Genomic DNA, 20,297 nt, shown 5'->3' with positions numbered 1-20,297 from the left:
TGATAACAAATAAATAATCGAGAGTCTGTTCTCCACTCCACAGACTATTAGAGACACAGACACAGAACACATATCCTTTGGTATATTTACTTTACTCTTTGACTTATATCAAGGAAAATAATACTCTAAAGTGACATATTCTGCGATAAATTATAGTGAATTAATGAAAAAAATGTGACAAAACTTTAAAATATTAAAGAATTTATGTCTCTACTTTTGATGAAATTTGAATTTTATCTCTATAATAAATATATAGTTTAATTTCGTTTCAGTCGAATAGAAAACGATTTTCCGTATGAGACCTCGCAATAAAAAAATGTTCTCCCTAGCACTTTTGTCATGATTATTTATATGAAACAAATAAGACTATAAATACCAATTCTTGAATCCAGAATCTTTAATCAAGATATCGAGGTTATTACATATTTCTTGCTTAATAAGATTCTTGATTTATAAAATTCTACTTGAATGTTCGAAAAAGACAAGCGTATTTAGGTTTTTTGATCTGTGACATGACATAATCTTTATGATCTGTGGCATTGTTTGTCATCTTTCTAAACGCAAACCTCGCCTTCGTGGGGATTTTATTTTAGAATTATCTTAATATACTTATTTTAAGTTAGTATTATTAGTAAATATGTTTATAACCCTTAACGCATATTAAATAAGATAATCAGTGTCGTGTAGTATCACATATATATACGAAAAGAAACTAAGAGGATAATACCAAACCATTGTCTTGTCATTTACCTTTGGTTTGATTCTTTCGTTTTGTCTGTCAACCGCTTGGTGTACGTGTTCATTATTCCATAAATTAATCGATTTAGTAATTCAGATATCCATGTGAATATAGAAAACATTATGTCCAAACTTTTCCTCTAAAAGAAAATATGAAGGTTACCTGATCTAATTATCAAATAAAGCTGTATTATATATGATTCTTATTTTATTGTAGGTACATACCAGTATCGATTTTTTGTATACAATTAATAAATATTTTCAGTGACTATTTACCTACGACAATGGACGTAGACGATTCCGCTGTAGATTTAAGTGTCAGGTGATTATTTCGCATTATTTAAATTTATCACTTTTCAATTAACGTTATATGAATTAATTTTAATAGAATTATATAATTTTATGTACCAGGTCATTACCACCTGAATTGAGTGAACTTAGGGCTTTGACAGCCAGTGGGTTGACCATTACACCTGCACAGCCACCTCCTCATGTAAGCTAAACTTTTATTACTTGTATATATTTTTAAGTAACTACTTAAAGATAAAAAAACAATTAGTGTGCTACTTGAATATGAATAGAATAAGTTAGAGTTGCCAAATAGAATAACTTAGTTTAAAGTTTTCCCAGGACATGTCTTAGTTTTTGTAGTGTACTGGGATATGGTGAATAGATTTTAGGCAGCATCCTGGATTTTTAAAACAACTAGTTTCGATTGAATTTATTAAAAAATATAATTATTTTAAGTGCATTTTTCAGTGTATATGATTTATATTAAAAATATTATTATTTGAAGTATTTAAAGTTCATTTTACCTATTTTCACTACTTAATAATTGAACAATTGCAACTCTACTACTGTAAATTAAATTGAATAAATTTGGGGTTGACAACCCTAGACTATGTCAACACTGTGATGCCATAAAAGGCAATTAATACATATGCTCATAGTTACATTGTGAGATTTGCAGAATAAAATAGAAGCAATAAGAAAAGTAACTAACATAAATGTAAGAGAAGGTAAACCAGTAATAAAACACCACACAAATTCTCTATCAATATGTTTGTAGGGTATATATAACCTATTCTTATAAAGGACTGCTAAATAGTGAGACTATATTGTGTAACGAAGATGTAATTTTTATCTGTGCAGTATTTGCTATAAACTCAACATTCATATCTCACAATGAATAATTATTTATATATAAATCAGTGTTAACTGACTATATAAAGTACAATTAATTTGATTAAGGTATCTGATTATTTATAAGAAATATAAAGGAACTTTATTATTCAATAGTACAATATTGTACATTTATAACTTGAAACTGAAATATTTATACTATTATGTTTCAAACTATTTATATTATAAGCACAATTAAAAATAGAGTATATTTAATGTGTGCTTATAATATAAATAATAATAATAAATAAATAATAATATTTCTCATTATGGCATTCTGAAAAGATTGACAGAGTAAGTATATTCAATATTCTATTGTTAGTTTTTGCTTATCCTTAATTTGCATAGTAATATTTTAATTAACTTAATATACATATGAGGAAATATTGTATAGAATCTTTAAATAATATTAGGATATACATACCTACTATATTAACATTGTTAGTTATATATTATTATTTTCTATCATAGTATTAATAATATAATCACATAATATTACGAATGACTTATTATTACTCATGGTTTAATTTTTGTCATATAATTATTTTCTACCTGATGTATTCTCACCATAATATTTATAGCTTATGTGTTATTCTGATGTATAAGGTATGTTATTGTAAAGTTTCATTAAAATCCATTTGGTAGTTTTTGTGTGACAGAGTAACAACAACCATCTATCCATCTGCACTCACAAACTTGTGTGTTTCTAATATTAGTAAGATTATTGTATTTGTGAGTATCAATTGGATCCACACTACAATGGCCATGTATTTAACTACAAAGTGTATATTGACACATCTGAGGTTTTTTATACAATGCATGGATCTGTGTATTATTAAAGTTATCTTTTTAATTTATTAGCTATTATTTTTATATTATGTATAATACAGTAAGCCTATATAAATAAGTTATATAGGCTTACTCTATTTACATTTTTATGCACTGTTTAGTCTGGAATTATGATGTAGTTATGTTTAGTGCTAGATGTACTACTAGTGAAATAATATATTCAGATAAAGCTAATATATATTTGAATATGTATGTTAGGGCGCAAGTGGACGACGTGTGTTACGCCCACGATCTGAACAGCGTAGTTATGCAGAGAGCCCAGACATTGTTCTTTTGCCGGCGGCGCCTCCGCATCGGAAGCCCTCTATGCCATCACCGGCGCCTTTCACAGGTAAATAAGGCATTTTATGTTGCTAGAGTAGCGACTACACTGACAGGTTAGTCTTAGCAACACAGGCATCGCCTGCCTGACATGACGCCCCATATTTTGCTACTTCTACAGTTCGTAATTTATGGTAAGGAATAGGGGTTTGTATAATAAAGTGTTGGTTGAGTAAAAAAAATCTAATCATAGGCTGTTGTGTCTGTAGTCGCTCCTAGATAGTGTAAAAACACGAAATTTTAACTATAACAATGTGAGTTGTGATATAAGGGGAGGGGGGGGAGAAGATAAATTGGTGTAAGTTTTGTAAGTCCCCGAATGACAAATTAGCACCACAGATGGCACGTCGTCATCTGACGTCACAGGTTATTGGTTAATTACTATGCCTACGGCCTAAGGTGTTTCTGCCAAGGTTTTCTACAAATATGATTCACAGTTTGTAAAGCACATTTGCCGACAAATAAATGAGTGAGACAGAGGTACCGACGCAGATAACTTTGTTGCTACGATCGGGATGTCACCCGTATCAAATAGCAATTACAGGGTGTCACAAATTTGAACCTATTATGTAACTTCAAATGGGTTTATTCCAAAGATTTATTGTAAACTAGCCGAGCATGGGACTTTGCACCCGTGGTATTTGAAATAATTCCAAATAGTTTATAACTTTTTTGTTTGTAAACTTATTGAATTAAAGCAAACACATAAGTTTAAGTGAAACTTACCACAGTACATTACCGTGTATTTAAGCCGTTTCAGAGATTTACATACAAATGCACAGACAAAAGTTCTAAGAATCTTTGAAATGGATTCTGCTACCTTGGTAAAGTCCCAAAATACTAGATTTTCTCATATATCTTCCATGTACAGATAGCCATCTGTTACATATTTTTGGTATATGTAACATTATGCCTACAGGTGACTAATATATATTCAATTTAAAGTAAGTCATCATCATTATCATCTGCTTTTTCTTTATCCTAATTACAATATTTGGTGGCGGCGTAATGTTTTTCTCTACCATTGATCCCTGTTCACAGGCATCTCATTATTTACTCCCTTTCTTACCATATCATCTTTTACACAGTCCATACATCTGTTTTTCGGCCTTCCTTTGCCTTTATAACCGTCCACATTTATATGTAACACTTCAATTTAAAGTAAGTGTTAGACCAAATGAAAGTGGTACCTAAAGTTAAATTAAGTGAGAACATCTAGAAGTTTGCTGATAAAATTATTATGGTAGACTATTGAATATATATAATGCATTGCAATTAATACGGCATTGGGATTCAATATATTTTTAATGAAAGATCACAAGTGCATAATGCTTATAGGTATTAATAATACAAATATAAATGTAGGTTATCTCTGTTATAAAATAACCTTTATTATTGCTTTTATCTATAAATCAAGAGACTGTGTCTCTCTTATCTCGGCAAGCATGTCATATGTTTACTCTTTGGTACTTTGTGTTTTGTAGATAAGACAATTCAAATAATCTGCAAAGGAATGTTGCTATTATATTGCTTCCGAAATATCGGAATTATAAAATATAATATTTAATTATTAAAAAATATTTATTGACATCAATTATTATTATCATTAATGACGCTTGTATTAATATAGAGGAAAGTTTATTGCTACGTTCGTCTATTAATCAAGCTTGTTTATGGCCAAGTACCACCATTACGTAATCAGAATCACTTTAAGGAGCACAGTTCATGGAGACAGTATATTCGCTATGTCAATAATATATACTATTTCAAATGCTGCAATACCTATAATTACTATACTATTTGCCTGATATTGTTTTCCCTGATATTCATGTGTTAACACAGATCATTGTGTTCTAGCGTTTTAGTACACAGATTCTACCTGTCTATATGATTTGCTATGAAAAAAAAAAGTCCGAAAGGTTGTCGCCACTAAGGAAGCGGCAGATAATTGCATTGCACTGAATAAAATATTTTTCTTTCATTCTTTCTTTCTTTCTTAGATATTATTATAAAATGAAGAAAAAAATATTTGATATGTATATGTAGCTTTTAAAGAATTTGTCTCGATAACTATTCCACTTTGTTTGCGAAGCTGTTTTAGTATACACTTGGCTCTGCAGCAATGTAGGTTTTTTTTAATGATAATTGGATAATATGTTGCACCAGCCAGTATATAAGGTATATCCTTATATACTGGCTGGTGCAGTTGGGTTACGCACCAAGGGAGGATGATCATAAGGATGAAGTTTTAATAGATGAGGGTATGACGGGCGTAACTTGATACGTGATGTCAGTAATGCTGTACCGTTACCACGTATCGGACACTTATCAGCTGGGATTTCAGCGTATTTGCCGTTCCAATTGTATACAAAATCAAAAAAAGTTAGCTATCACGTTTCCTGAATTACTGCTTTGTTAACCAGTTAGTGTACATTGATAGCTTTTTCGGACTATTCTTACAACTGGCACTTGAAACCCGCGAAAGGACTTTAGAGCGGCTCAAGGCCAACTTCTTGCTGATGGGTTCGAACCTCGGCTCAGGCCGTCGTAATGTCGATCTCCGTTTTAATTGGACGGGGTATCAATTGAAAGGGTATTGCTAGCAATGAAGCTCCTATTACTAACAGTCTCCTGACCTCGCGCCACCATACATACGTTACGAGGTCTTTGAATGTTTGTCGTGCAGATGTGAGCAGCAAATTGAACTCAAGTGCCGTGAACGTGTCGATAACTCCCAGCTCGGTGGGGGCCGGCCCAGAGTCACCGCGGGACCCCCGTGACGATGAGGACTCGGAAGATGAAGAGAATGATCCACTTGTACCGCTCCTTGGACATAAGGTGAGTAATTATTTTCTCTCATGGGATCCTGACTTTGTAGTTTTAGAAACACTCTTTGCTAAGGTTGTCTGGAAGAGATTGCTTTAGATTAAGATCGCCTTTTGAACCTGTTTCATTCTTTAATATTTTGTTTTATTTTTAATTGTATCTAATTTTAATGTTGGTGCAATAAAGCATTATAAATAAACAAAACTTATTTATATATTTATGTTCCTTTGTATAATGTGGCAAGAGCTCTATGTTAAATAAATAAGATGCAGATGCATAAAATAATCAAATTTAGCGAAAGGTGAATTTAAATTTATAATTGAAGAGCACAGAATGAGAAATAGTATGAATTATGGTTTTGACTGAAGTAACCATGCAACAAATACACACAATATTGTTAGCAGTTAGAGCTAGCTCACAAACTGAAATCGAAATTTGTAGTGGTTCCCACATCAATGAGCCATTAAGTTTCGAAACTAGAAATATAATTCAGATCTTTTGGTATACTATTAAAATATTTTCAATTTCATCTAAGGCTAATATGGATCTAAGACCAAGGCTAATATATAATGTTACACGTAAAGTTATGATCTATATCACGATGTGGAAATAGCGTGCGATACATATAGAAGTGCGTCAATACTTTAAACTACTAGGGTTAAATTAATATCACGATATGCTGGATTTGTAATCCGTACTATATCGTATTTATATGTAATCTTCGCCTAATAACATTTGTAATATTGTCGTGTAGGAGTTGTCAAGCGCCGAGATATGGGAGAGGGAACGTCGCATGCGAGCCCTCAGAGAGAAACTCCGTGCTGAAGAGACGCGCCTAGTTCTGCTGAGGAAGATCCGCCAGTCGCAGCAGGTCACAGGCTTGCCGCCAGCAAAAGTAACAATAGTACCTATATTTTAGCATTTTTATGTACTATACAATCGTTATATTTTTTATAAATACACTTATTCTATAAAGTTTTGTCCTGTATGTAAGTAGGTATAGGTACAGTTTAGCGTTATCCCGCTCATGAAAGTTTAAATAGATTCAAATAAGAAAATACAAGGACATAAGAGAGATACATTATTTATTTGTATATGTGGGATATGCATAACAAGACGCGAAAGCAAAACGATCCTAATTCAGTTCATCATTTCGTCGCAACAAGCGATACGTCACTATTGTGCCATAACAAAAAGTTAATATGGAATATTAAATCCAAATCAAAATATGTTTATTCGTTTAGAGTCTACAATAAAGATATGATATGTCCAATCTACTGTTCAGAGCGCTTTCAAATCGAGAAAAACAGACAAGAAACTCAGGTTGCATTCTTTTCAAATAAGCTTGTACATGTTTACAATGCCGCCGACCCACGTGCCACCGGTGTAGAAAATCTGATGATGCTTTAAGAAGAGTTGATTTGATTGGTAATATTCGGCAGGAGTCGACCGGCACAGCTCTGGCGGGTAGCGGGTGCGTGGTTCCGCCCGGAGTGACGGTGACGCCCGCGCCGCCGCCGGCCCACCAGCACGCCAAGGTACGCTCGCATTCACGCTGCACTCCCACACTCCGCGCCCTCACTCCACTCCCACACTCCACTCCCATTACACTCCCACACTGCTGTTCCATACTGCACTCTTACAGTGCAAGTGAACTGAAGTTTTTTTTAAAGTAGGCCTTATTCTCTATGACTTTAATGTTCATTTGAATTCTTATTCAGACAATCTATTTTAACAGGGTGTTCACTGCTTACTAAGGATTCATAAAAAATAAACTTGTATGTGCAATTTAATTATTCAGTATTCACTTTTCTTTCGCCCGTGTCTGTGCCCGTGTTCATATTATTTTGTTTTATTTTACTACTTTAATATGAATGAAATAACAGAAGAACACCATATACGTTAGGTAGAAGTTGGCCTTCGGCCGCCTCATAAGTGATGGACGGCCTCGGCGGTCAAGCGGTTCAGCACATCGCTTTACTCCCGATAGTGGCGGGTTCGATTCTGCGCACGGTACAAACTTTCTGTATTCATAAGTATGATTGTTTGTATCGGTCTCAGTATTTTCTGCATATATTATGTGTACATTGACAAAAATATCTAAGTATTTATATCACTCGTGCAGTACCCACAACGAGTTCCGCTCACCTCGAGACTAGGTGACGTCGTGAGAATTCTCCAGAGGTAATACTACTGCAATAACTCCACCCGCGGGTTCGTAGTGTCATGTGCACGCGCGCGCTATCGTTCGCCGACGCCGTAGAGGCGGCCGCGGCGAACGGCACTACGATAGTTCTAGAAAACAATATGTAGAGAAGTATATGTAGGTGTGTGGTGTGCAGCGAACGAGCGGTGCGGGCGGCGGCGGCGCGGGCGGCGCGGGCGGTGCGGGGGGCGCGGGGGGCGCGGGCGGCGCGGCGGGCGCGGGCGGCGGCCCGAGCTCGTCGCGGCGGTCGGCCAGCCTGCCCGGCGGCGCCACGCTCACGCCCGGCGCGTACCGCTCGCAGGTGACGGCTACACTCACCTACCTTTCTACTTACTGACCACACCACACACACGACACCGTCCTCGCCGGCGAAGACGACGACCCCGAACATACCACACCGCGGAATCGAGTGGAGTTGGCCGTTGGTCCGGTGAAGCTGTAAAAGCCGGCTACGGCCGACGGCATTAAAGTAGTTAAAAAAAATAATACAAGGATACTTAACGTGTCCTAAACAGTACCAGTAATACGAATATGCATGATTCCTAAATATGGCTTGTTAGGTGGGAACGATTGTATTTGTCCGTAAGAGGCTAACCATATTTATTTTATTATCCATATTACCTCAAACCAATTTCAGAATTTTTATCCTATAGTCGCTACTACACATTTTAATGGTTGACGACCTCTGTGGTCTACCGGTTATGCACACCGCTTTACTTCCGATGCTAGCGGGTACTATTCTCGTACGGTGCAAACAATTTTATTCCTAAGCATCATCATTTGTATCCATCTTGGTATTGTCTATGTATATATTTACTAAAGAAATGTATCTAATTATTTATCAGTTGTGTAATACCCATAACACAAGCTCTTGTTCAGGGATATTGTATATTTTTATGATAATGTATGTGCAGTCATCGAGCGGCGGAGGCGCCAGCATCACTCCGTCTGTGACCATCACGCCGGCACCACCTCCCGCTTCTCAACACGTCTCTAAGGTAATTACAATACATTTGTAATTATTACCTTATAACTGCCAAAACTTTTATATTAAAATCTAGATGAGCTCACTACTACCTATCCGTGGTACAGTACCGTCAGAAGAACAATAGGTTGTACACTATTGGAATAAAACAAATAAAAATGTTGATTGGAGCTTACCACAAACAAATTCGGAGAGCTGTTTCTGACATTTGTACATACAAATACACAGATAAATTCATAAAAATGGTAATAATGTCTGGGTTCTATGACGTTGATGAAGAACCTTAATAATAGTTCGACGTGTAGATAGCAATCAGTTCCATCTTCATTAGAGGTTAAAATCTGTTACCATTGATGTATATGTGCTATCAGATTAGAGTTAGTATTTGTGATATGTTACACAATATAAAAATCAAGTAATAATATATATCACTATAATATATATTTTTAAATGTTATATTACAAGCCTGCTCAGGATAATTCGTCTGTCACGAGTAGTACTAGTGATGCCGTGAGTATATAAATGTGATTTCAATTCATTTACTATTTGATATTTATTTAATGAATGGCCAAGCGATATGGTATTCTTAAAAATTGTGTTGTCATATTTCACGCAATTCACGCATTTACTTTATCAATTCTCTTATTAGATCAAGGCATGAAATTAGTATTCTATATGTGTAAATTAACATGAGTGAATATATAATTCGACAATGCCCATTAATACCCCATCTGGTATAGTGAAGGGATATTATCTAATTAGCACTATTTGAAAGGGAATTAAATTAACGCACAGACATTGTCAGTGGAAACAGCCAGTAGTTTGTCCTAAAATGTACAGCAAAAGCCAGTGATAGTAGCTCTATGAAACTGAATAAAATTCCTCAAAGAAGTATGGTGAAAAATTGAAAATATTTCTTAAAACTGTCATACATACGTAAAAACATAATAAATTTAAACTTTTTACACTGAATTGATCACATTATTAAACTTTTTAAATTTGTTAAGTTTTTACGTTAAATTGAAAGTATTGAGCTATAATTTTCAATTTATTAATTTACTTCTTTGTTTCAGTTATCGAGTTTGCTTTTTAGCGGTTTATGAGTACTTGTTACTTTATGTTTTTTTCCGGTTTGATATACAATTAAGAAGTAGCCCTGTGACCTGTGTGTGATTTTTGTACATTGTGTTTGTCAGGCGAGCTCCCGCAGTTCGGAAGATGCGCAGACGCCGGCACAGCGTCAGGCCGCCGCCAAGCTCGCACTGCGGAAGCAGCTCGAGAAGACTCTCCTACAGGTATCCATAACATTCACTAACATATGTGGTCGGGTGTCGCGATTTCCATTCCTCCCACAGTGCAAACTTTTGTATTATTAAGATGTTTTTTATTGTACTGAATCTTATATGTTTATTTATGCGTGTATTTAAAGAATAAAACTATTAAGTATTTCTATCAGTGGTTTAGTACACGTAACACAAGCTCTGATTAGCTTAGATCTAGATGGTGCTGTGTGAATTGATCGCACAGCACCATCTAGTTCCAAGCTAGCATCGTCTTACATCATCTATTACAAACGTAAATAAAAGGCGAGATTACTTAGTTAGCATCTCTCTGAAATAAAGTTGGTTTTAATAATGCTATCAGCGGAATTTATTAATTGATTTACACAATGTTGTATTATATTAGATACCGCCACCAAAACCACCGCCACCAGAGATGAACTTCATCCCATCGCCGAGCAACACTGACTTCGTGTACCTCGTGGGACTTGAACACGTGGTCGACTACATAACCAACGAGGATCGGTCAGTATTATATTATATAGACGAATAAATGAAACAGTTTAATTTCAAACATTCTGTTGTGTATTAAATCTATACATATGTAAATAGCCAATGTAGAACTGTGTAGTTCGTCGAGACGGAGACAACAAAGTAGTGTTAGTGATAAGATTGATATCACTACCTCCAGTAAGTTATTATTTTTCGTTGTGGATTACCTCGTGAATTTTTATAGTCCATTCTACTCCGCCTAGGTGTACAATAATATCGTAATCTTAATATTATAAATGCGAAAGTTATAATGAAAGAGTAACAAACATCCATACTGTGAGTATGGATGTCTGTTACTCTTTCACGCAAAAACTACTGAACGGTTTTTGATGAAACTTTACAGTAATATAACTTATGCATCAGAATAACACATAGGCTATATTTTATATTGTAACTTAACACGGGTGAAACAGCGAGCACGGCTAGTATACAATAAAATAAAGCCCTATCTAGCTGTATATGCTTGAGTCGTTTGCCCCATGTGTTTGAAAAAAAAAAAGTGTGGGTTGCGACGTCAGCATGCCGCGGTCGAGCGTGCCGGCGGTGTGCGCGCAGTGCGGGTGTGACTTCACGCCAGTGTGGCGCTGGGAGCGGTCCGCGCCGCACGCCCGCCGGCCCGACGCCACGTTCGCGCCCGCGCCTGCCTCTGCCCCCGCCACCACCGCGCGTCGCCTCTGCGAACTTTGCGTCTCCGGCAACGTCAAGCGCGCTCTCAAGGTACCACGCCCCACTCTGTTATATCTAGGTAGGTATAACTGCCTTTACACTCGCTCTTTGATGAGGAATCTGCTTTCACGCAGGAAAGAATGTGTATGTAAATGTAGACAAAGAGAATGAGAAAGATCACGTGCGCCTCTGGCTGGTGCATTCCCGCGTTCGACACTCTGTGCGTGCTTATACGTCTTTTTTTAATAATTTATTGTCATTGCAAAATGGCGAACATCTGACTGAATATCTATATAAATCTGTGCGTTGATTGACAACACATATAAACTTTGATGTTTGCATACAGGCGGAGCATACGGCGCGTCTCAAGACAGCGTTCGTGCGCGCACTGCAGCAGGAGCAGGAGATCGAGCGGCGACTGGCCGCGCCCGCAGCCTCCCCGCCGCCCACGCCCGCCGCCGCGCCCCCGCCCTCGCCCGCCGCGCCGCCCCCCGCGCACTCCCACCGCCTACAGGTACCGCGCCCGCAGCCTCCCCGCCGCCCACGCCCGCCGCCGCGCCCCCGCCCTCGCCGCCGCGCCGCCCCCCGCGCACTCCCACCGCCTACAGGTACCGCGCCCGCAGCCTCCCCGCCGCCCACGCCCGCCGCCGCGCCCCCGCCCTCGCCCGCCGCGCCGCCCCCCGCGCACTCCCACCGCCTACAGGTACCGCGCCCGCAGCCTCCCCGCCGCCCACGCCCGCCGCCGCGCCCCCGCCCTCGCCCGCCGCGCCGCCCCCCGCGCACTCCCACCACCTACAGGTACCGCGCCCGCAGCCTCCCCGCCGCCCACGCCCGCCGCCGCGCCCCCGCCCTCGCCCGCCGCGCCGCCCCCCGCGCACTCCCACCACCTACAGGTACCGCGCCCGCAGCCTCCCCGCCGCCCACGCCCGCCGCCGCGCCCCCGCCCTCGCCCGCCGCGCCGCCCCCCGCGCACTCCCACCGCCTACAGGTACCGCGCCCGCAGCCTCCCCGCCGCCCACGCCCGCCGCCGCGCCCCCGCCCTCGCCCGCCGCGCCGCCCCCCGCGCACTCCCACCGCCTACAGGTACCGCGCCCGCTGCCTCCCCGCCGCCCACGCCCGCCGCCGCGCCCCCGCCCTCGCCCGCCGCGCCGCCCCCCGCGCACTCCCACCACCTACAGGTACCGCGCCCGCAGCCTCCCCGCCGCCCACGCCCGCCGCCGCGCCCCCGCCCTCGCCCGCCGCGCCGCCCCCCGCGCACTCCCACCACCTACAGGTACCGGGCCCCACAGCCTCCCCGCCGCCCACGCCCGCCGCCGCGCCCCCGCCCTCGCCCGCCGCGCCGCCCCCCGCGCACTCCCACCGCCTACAGGTACCGCGCCCGCAGCCTCCCCATTGCAAAACAAACAAATTTTATAATGTAATGATGTATTGTAAAGTGAATTGTGTTAATTCATATTCTACCTATTCATAACATTGTGATAAATATTTAATTTAAGTGGACGATGAAATGTTTTATGTGTAGTGCTTCAACAGAAAAGTCTTTCAACTAAACCTACATAAAAAAAATGACTGAATTCAAATTTATTTATTAGAACGTGAGACGTAATGTAAATTAGGCTATATGTGCAGACGACCTTTACCCGCTCTGTGTTTAAGAAAAAGGTGGGCTAAAGAAGAAAAACACTAACTTTATTGACGTTTGCGCAGATGTCGGGGTCACGTGGTGGCGGCCGCAGCTCCGCGCCGTCCCCCGCGCCCGCCGCTCACTCTGCGACCCCCGCGCCTCCCGCGCCCAAACCTGCGCCACCACCTCCCAGGTACACGCACCACTATGTTCGGAATACCAACTTTATGCTAGTCTATTTAAAGTCTATACTTCAATATTTTCTTTTAGTTACATGCTTCACATTTTATTCGAAAATCGAATTTATCCAGGGCATGTACCTGGGTAAATTCGATTTTCAACACACTCGCGCTACTATGTTCGTAATATCCACTGAATGTTTGTGTATTTAAAGTCTATATTACAACCAACTACTCGCACTCATTCGCGCCACTATGAACTTCACACACTTCGGAATACCAACTTAATGTATATTTATAGTCGATGATTCAAATTTTTATTTTGTTTACTCTATTAACTAAAAAGTTTTATTCGATTATCGAATTTAGATAGGTACACATCACTATGTTTGGAATATCAACTTAATTCCTATATATTTAAAGTCAATAATTAAACATTTTCTTTTAGTTATACGATTCACTAAAACATTTTATTCGAAAATCTAATATATCTAGGTACACACACTCACTCACACCTTGGAATATTGACTTAATTACCTGTATATTTAAAATCGATTTTCCAAGATTTTCTTTTAGTTACACGTTTTATTTATTCGGAAATCAACTTTAATGTTGTAGACATAAGGTCGAAAGTACCAACTTATTTGATGACATGTTTTACTATAAATTACACTAAAATTTTACTTCTGGGAAAATCAACTTAAGTTTATAGTTTTAAAATTTAAAAAATTACAATAATTTTTTAGAATGGCTACAGCACTCAACCTAATAATTTAGAGTTTATGTGATGCTGTTAAAAATGTATCGATATCTTTTTTAATGTTTTAAATTTTTTTTCTTGGTTGTTAACAATTGTATTCATCCATGATATATTTTGTACATATTATGTAAACGGGATATTAAATCCATAACCCGATTACATAATATGTACAATATACTTAATGGCAATACATCTTGTTAAAGCCATTAAGTAATGTAGTAATAATAAATATGCTGTACAAATACAATATGTTGGTTTGTTGGTCTGTCAGGTCGTCGTCGTCTGAGTTGCGCCACCACGCTGACCGCTCGCGAGATTCCGAGGTGCCCGCCAAGAAAGGTAAAGGTAAATCAGCGTGTATCCAAACATTATATACTACTACCATATATCACACTAAACACTATGCAATCATAGTTTTTTTTATTAAAATGAATGAGAAAGAACATCCATCGCCCTAACAAACTTGCTCGATAACTCACCATTGAACAGTATGTGAGACTAAAACGCCATTATATCCTGGAGCTAGAAGACCGGCAGTAGCTCTAGAATACAGATGAGTAGAAGTTTCCAAAAGGAAGACGCTCTACTTGACAGTATTACAGAACAGACTCGCTCATAGTCTTAGGACTCATCGCGCACATACTAGGAGAAAAAAAAACTGAATGAGAAATAAGCTCATGGTATTATATCATCACGAATATACTATAAATGAACAAATGAACATGTTGATATTTGTTTTATTTAATGACTATATAAGTTTCAATATAATTTTTATTAAAATGTTGTATTCTTTCACTTAAAACAATGTTTCAATGAAGAGGTATAGACCTAAAGTCGATTTGATTGCTCGCGAGTATAGATAAATGCACAATGGCTATTAATTTATGTTTGGTATATACTATGTCGTCCTATCAACACAAATACAGAACTTCTAGTTGTTTCGGTACATAATAAAAAACGCAAATTTAATTACTAAACTGTAATCAGATGTGACTAGAAGTTTAGAGGCAGGGGTAAATACTGAAAATTAAGCTAACTGAATGAATGGATGGTCGCTTATACAAATTCAGTTCCTTTGACCTAAATAATATGTCATATACAAAAAGGTACAACCAACATCAGGGGACTAAGAAGATCCCTGATGGTTTGTGTTATTGTATATAGATAATAATATAGAGTATTATCCGCTATGTGTCTGTTGAAGGGTCTTCATCGAGTGGAACGAGCCAAGGTAGCAGCAGCAGCAAACATCAGGTATTAAAGTCATCTGTATAATAATATACACTTCTCGCAAAAATTGAGGGAACAGAATTTTTATCAAATTTATGGGTGATTTTTAACGGGCTCTATTTAAGAGAAAAATGCTCGTACAGAAATTTAAAAAAATAAGCACTTGAAGAGCTCCGGTGCTCATGCAATCCTGAGATGAAATACAAAATTGTTTTTTATATATTATTTACATTTTGGTTTTAATCTATGGGCATGGAAAAAAATTTTGAACTGCGCCAATGTATGAGTCGCATAGCCTGTTTATTCAGCTTCAAGATGCTGATGCAACTTGAAGAGCAATAATTGTTGTTCTTGGTTCCAGCAAATGGCGGCCGCGGCAGCTGCACAGATGGCGTTCGAGCAACACAGCGCCGCCGCCATGCAGGCCTTACAACACCAGCTGCTTAGAAGTGGGTATTGTTTTCTATTTATACACCTTGTTGTATTTACACAAGTGTGCTCTTGCCAAATGTTTATCTTTTCTTTAATTGTATGATTAACTTATTATACATTCGTTGTCCAATATCTGCTTGTTCTGGTATTTGTAATGAATAATGTAGTATATGTATTTTGCACTTTTAATACAGCTGCGTTAACACAAAAATTACAAATTATGGAAAATCAACTCTAAAGGATTTGTAATTTTAAATTATAAAGTAAAAAAAAAATCATTTTTGTAAATCTAGGTAAAAAATGGTAATCCAGCATTGTATTAAGCGTTCGATATACTTTCACGTAGGCATTCCACAGAATTTTCTTGGGTAGCGCTTGCAATCTGGTGAAATTATTCTTTTTTTTGTATGATATATATGTATATATATGACCTTTTACTCTATGAAATTTCAAATATCATATTATATATAACTAATGTATTTATTTATTGAAGCTTTATTGACCAGTAGAATAATTATTAAATAAATACAAATGATCTATCTTTATGCCTTTTGTATCATAATATATTAAGACCAATAAACTATGGTACAAAAGGCGGAGTTAATGTTAAAGGCACTCTCTACCAGTCAGCCTTCGTGAAGTGTAGATACAAATGATCTATCTGTGTATCTGTATATCTGTGTGTCGTGCGTCAGGCCTGGGCGGCGGAGGTGCGGGCGGCATGTCGTCGGCGGCTACGGCTGCGGCCATGATGCAGTTCTCCCCGCTGCTCTACACCTACCAGCTGGCCATGGCGCAGGCCTCCGCGCTAGGTAAGCGCTGTACGTATTCACGCACCATACCTTACTACCGTCGCCACACGATACTCCATCAAATTAAACTAAAAACCCAAACAACAAGTACAGATTATATAATAATACGCCTGGACCACTCACACAATGTCATCTAGTCCCAAGGTCAACAAAGTTCGTCTCCTGTGTACTAGATGACTAATAAAAATACTTATTATTTTGTAAATACATAGAAAACACTGAGACCGATACAATCATACTCATAACTACAAAAAGTTTGTACCGTGTGAGAAATCGAACCCGCGACCATTAAAAGAAAAGCGGTGTGCTAAACCAGTAGTCCACCGATACCGTCAAACGTTAATGATAATGGAATAGCGCATCCGTCCGTAACGGTTTACGCTACTCCACCAGTGAAGGATGATAAGATGAAGATGAGGTCAGGTCAGTTAGCACATCGTGATAAATTCACCAGGCATTTATCATGATGGTTTCCAATGGTTTTGAAGTATGTATTCCAAACACAGTTTAATATGTAAATGTCGAGCACTGTGACTGCTTCTACATTCGTTATTACAGCTGGCAAGAGTGGTAATAGTGGCAACACCGCGGCGATGGCGGCCGAGATGCAACGCATGGCGGAAGCGCACCGCCAGTACTTACTGGACATGATCCCCGGTCAACATTCACGCAACACCTGGCCACAGAAGTGAGCTGAATGCAGGTACTGATCATGTTGTATTATGTTAGTATGAAAATGTTATGGAAAACTTGGATAATTACATAACTGTATATTTATTTATATAACTTTAATGTGCATATGGGGGATTTACCCCACACACATGCGGCCACACTCATTCAGCCATAGGTGGTGCAGAGAATTAATATAATACATGTACATAAACATACATATACTAGACATAAATACATATCTAATAATCTGACAACTGCTAAATAAAGATCATACAATCATGTATGTATTTTCTCTTATTTTCTTCTAAATATTCTAACAGACCACTACATATAGTATTTGGTATTTTCATGTCGCCTATAGACAGGAACATCGCCGCTGAATCAGATGTCCACGAACATAAACCTTACAAATAAATGTTATACTTTTGCGTGACGTCAGACGCGTTCACCCTACAAACGAATTTCAAATTTACATTTGTACATGCGATCGTTTCAATAATATATTGATAATAGACTAAGTTAAAATTTGCCAAACGTATGATTAAGTTTCCATTTTAATAATTGATTCTATGTTATTGTTCTTAGATCTACTGTGTCTTATTTGATTCAATTTAGGTTAGTTATTAAATAAAAAATGATCGACAGTTATTTTTATTTTTAAAATTATGTATTGTTAATATCTATCAATTTGGGACTTTCGAAAGTGTCCACAGGAACAAAAGAAAATATTGCGAAGACGTGTAATAAATTAGAAATTGTTAGTCTGTATTTACGTTTTGGTTTCAGATAAGGTGTACAGGAGTATGATGCATTTCAGAAGAAAGTAGTATAGTAAGAAATATTCGTAAGCTAGATAGATTTAGTTGATAAGTGGTTTTTCGAAACATTTTAACAATAGATCAATTATGCACAACATTACATGAATACGTAAAGCATATAGGATTAAGTTTGATGGTAATAAAAATAAGTTAGTGTGCGAGTAAATAAGGATAATTTGATTTTATATGAACAGTTTTAATTAATATAATAAATGACATAAGTATATGTTATTGTTTTATTACATGATCATTCCCTAGTGTATACCGGATGATTTTACAGTGCGGAAATATACGTAGAATAATGGCTGTGCGACACTAATTCTTTTTATTTTATAATCAATTTTCGTATATTGGAATTTGCTGGTTACAAAAATAGTAGTCACATGAATAGTGAAAACTTTTTACTGTATTTTCAAAGTAATTAAATTCACATAATATACATTTTCATTACTTTTTGTCTACGTATAGTGCTTCTTTATATGGCATAATATTCTCCGAACGGAAAAGTGTGATATCCGATATAATTAATAATTATTAAACATTAACAAGTTAATTAACATAAGTATTATTATAACAAAGTATTATTAAACTTAATAAAAAAATTGTAATAAAAAAGTATTATAAAACAAAATTGTTTATGTAAAACACTTATTTTTAAGCTATACAACTAGCCTAAAAATAAGTATTTGTTTTTACATAGTATTAATGATTGTATGCAATATATTGTTTTATATATTTAACAATATTCTGTGCTTAATATTAAATCATCTAACAAGATCCAAATTTCAGATTGGTAAAATAAGAATAGAATAGAATAGAATAGAATAACATTTATTTCATAAAATATAACTTAAATAACATTGTAACTATGACCCCACACTAGGCAATGCCTGTATCGTGGAAATCAAAGCAGGTTTGACAGTTAACGTTACATAGGTACGGCGATCAGAGTGCATATAAAAATTTAGTGTTTATATAATATTAATACTAGTAATATATGACAAAAAATAAAATAAAATAAACAAAGAATACAATAATAAAAATTACAGATATGTATTTGTTAGTCGGCGAGTGTGTGTGTGTATGTGTGTACGTGTGAGTGTGTGTGTGTGTGTGTGTTTGAGTGAGTAAGAATGTTATTTGGAAGTGTTGTAAATTCATATAGAATCATTAGAATATTTCAGAATTCTCTAAATTTATATTACGGGTTTTAGTATTTTCTCAGTGTCCTCATATGTCCAGGACATCAGTATACTGTTGAGGAGTGTTTTTAAACCTGATAATTGAGAGTGTTTTATATCAATTAGTTTGCAAATTTGATTGTATATGTGTGGAAAGAGAATTTTTTTGTGACGTTGAGCAAATGATGTTTTAGCCTTAGACACAGGAGCTTTATAGATTCTCTTCTTTAATATATCTTTGTATGTTGGTAGACTCTTCACATATTTGTGCATGTATACAGTAACTCGCATTACAAACAATTTGCGCACGCTCAGGACCTCAGCCTCTTTATACAATTGCATCGTGTCGAATAGTCGCGGTTTTTTTAGAGAAACCTTCAGAACAGCTCGTTGAGCTCTTTCTAAGGGAATTAAATTGGACTTCGTAATACCTCCCCAGGCTAGTAGACAATAATTTATTAAAGACTGACATAACGCTAAGTATACCAATTTCAGAGTAGTGTTGTCTGAAATGACTCTCAATAATTTCATTGTGTACATTAATTTTCTAACTCTTTTTGCGGTAATTGATATATGTTTCTTGAAATTTAAATTTTCGTCCAGTTCAATTCCAAGATACCTCAGCGAGACCACCCTGTTGATAATGTCACAATTACAGTAAGCGTTGGATGTACCATTAGGCGATAGACAGTTTTTGTGTATTTTAATATTGAACTTACTTGAAGGTGGGCGAGATACAGCTGTTTTATGGAAACACAAATACTGGGTCTTAGACGCGTTTAATGTTAGGAGATTATAGTCCAGCCACTCAGACACTTGTCGAAGACCACATTCAGCCATGTACTGCGTTTCCTGCCAAGTTGGGCCATGGAATATGAGAGCAGTATCATCTGCGTAACAGATTGCGTTACAGCTTTGGAGCGGGAGATTTAGAAGATCATTAATATATATAGTAAATAAGATTGGACCCAGAATGCTCCCTTG

At 37.5% G+C, this 20,297-nt stretch overlaps 1 protein-coding gene across 1 annotated transcript; it reads left to right on the top strand.

Annotated features, from left to right (window-relative positions):
- Nucleotides 1-531: 531 nt before the first annotated feature.
- LOC131850152 (transcriptional repressor p66-alpha) lies at nt 532-18,358 on the top strand. Its single transcript, XM_059200326.1, has 21 exons — nt 532-618; nt 1,004-1,060; nt 1,150-1,231; nt 2,968-3,100; nt 5,777-5,928; nt 6,671-6,811; nt 7,359-7,453; nt 8,318-8,423; nt 9,037-9,120; nt 10,304-10,402; nt 10,794-10,912; nt 11,440-11,656; nt 11,952-12,093; nt 12,345-12,416; nt 13,308-13,422; nt 14,440-14,513; nt 15,373-15,422; nt 15,760-15,847; nt 16,526-16,651; nt 17,201-17,345; nt 18,101-18,358. Exons 2-20 carry the CDS (start codon nt 1,023-1,025, stop codon nt 17,332-17,334), a joined length of 2,067 nt encoding a protein of 688 aa, XP_059056309.1. The 5' UTR covers nt 532-618; nt 1,004-1,022; the 3' UTR covers nt 17,335-17,345; nt 18,101-18,358.
- Nucleotides 18,359-20,297: the final 1,939 nt, after the last annotated feature.

Source organism: Achroia grisella, unplaced genomic scaffold (assembly GCF_030625045.1).
Source record: "Achroia grisella isolate CSIRO2021 unplaced genomic scaffold, CSIRO_AGI_Agris_v1 utg702, whole genome shotgun sequence".
Classification (NCBI taxonomy): domain Eukaryota; kingdom Metazoa; phylum Arthropoda; class Insecta; order Lepidoptera; family Pyralidae; genus Achroia; species Achroia grisella.
This window is presented reverse-complemented; position numbering and strand designations above follow the sequence as displayed.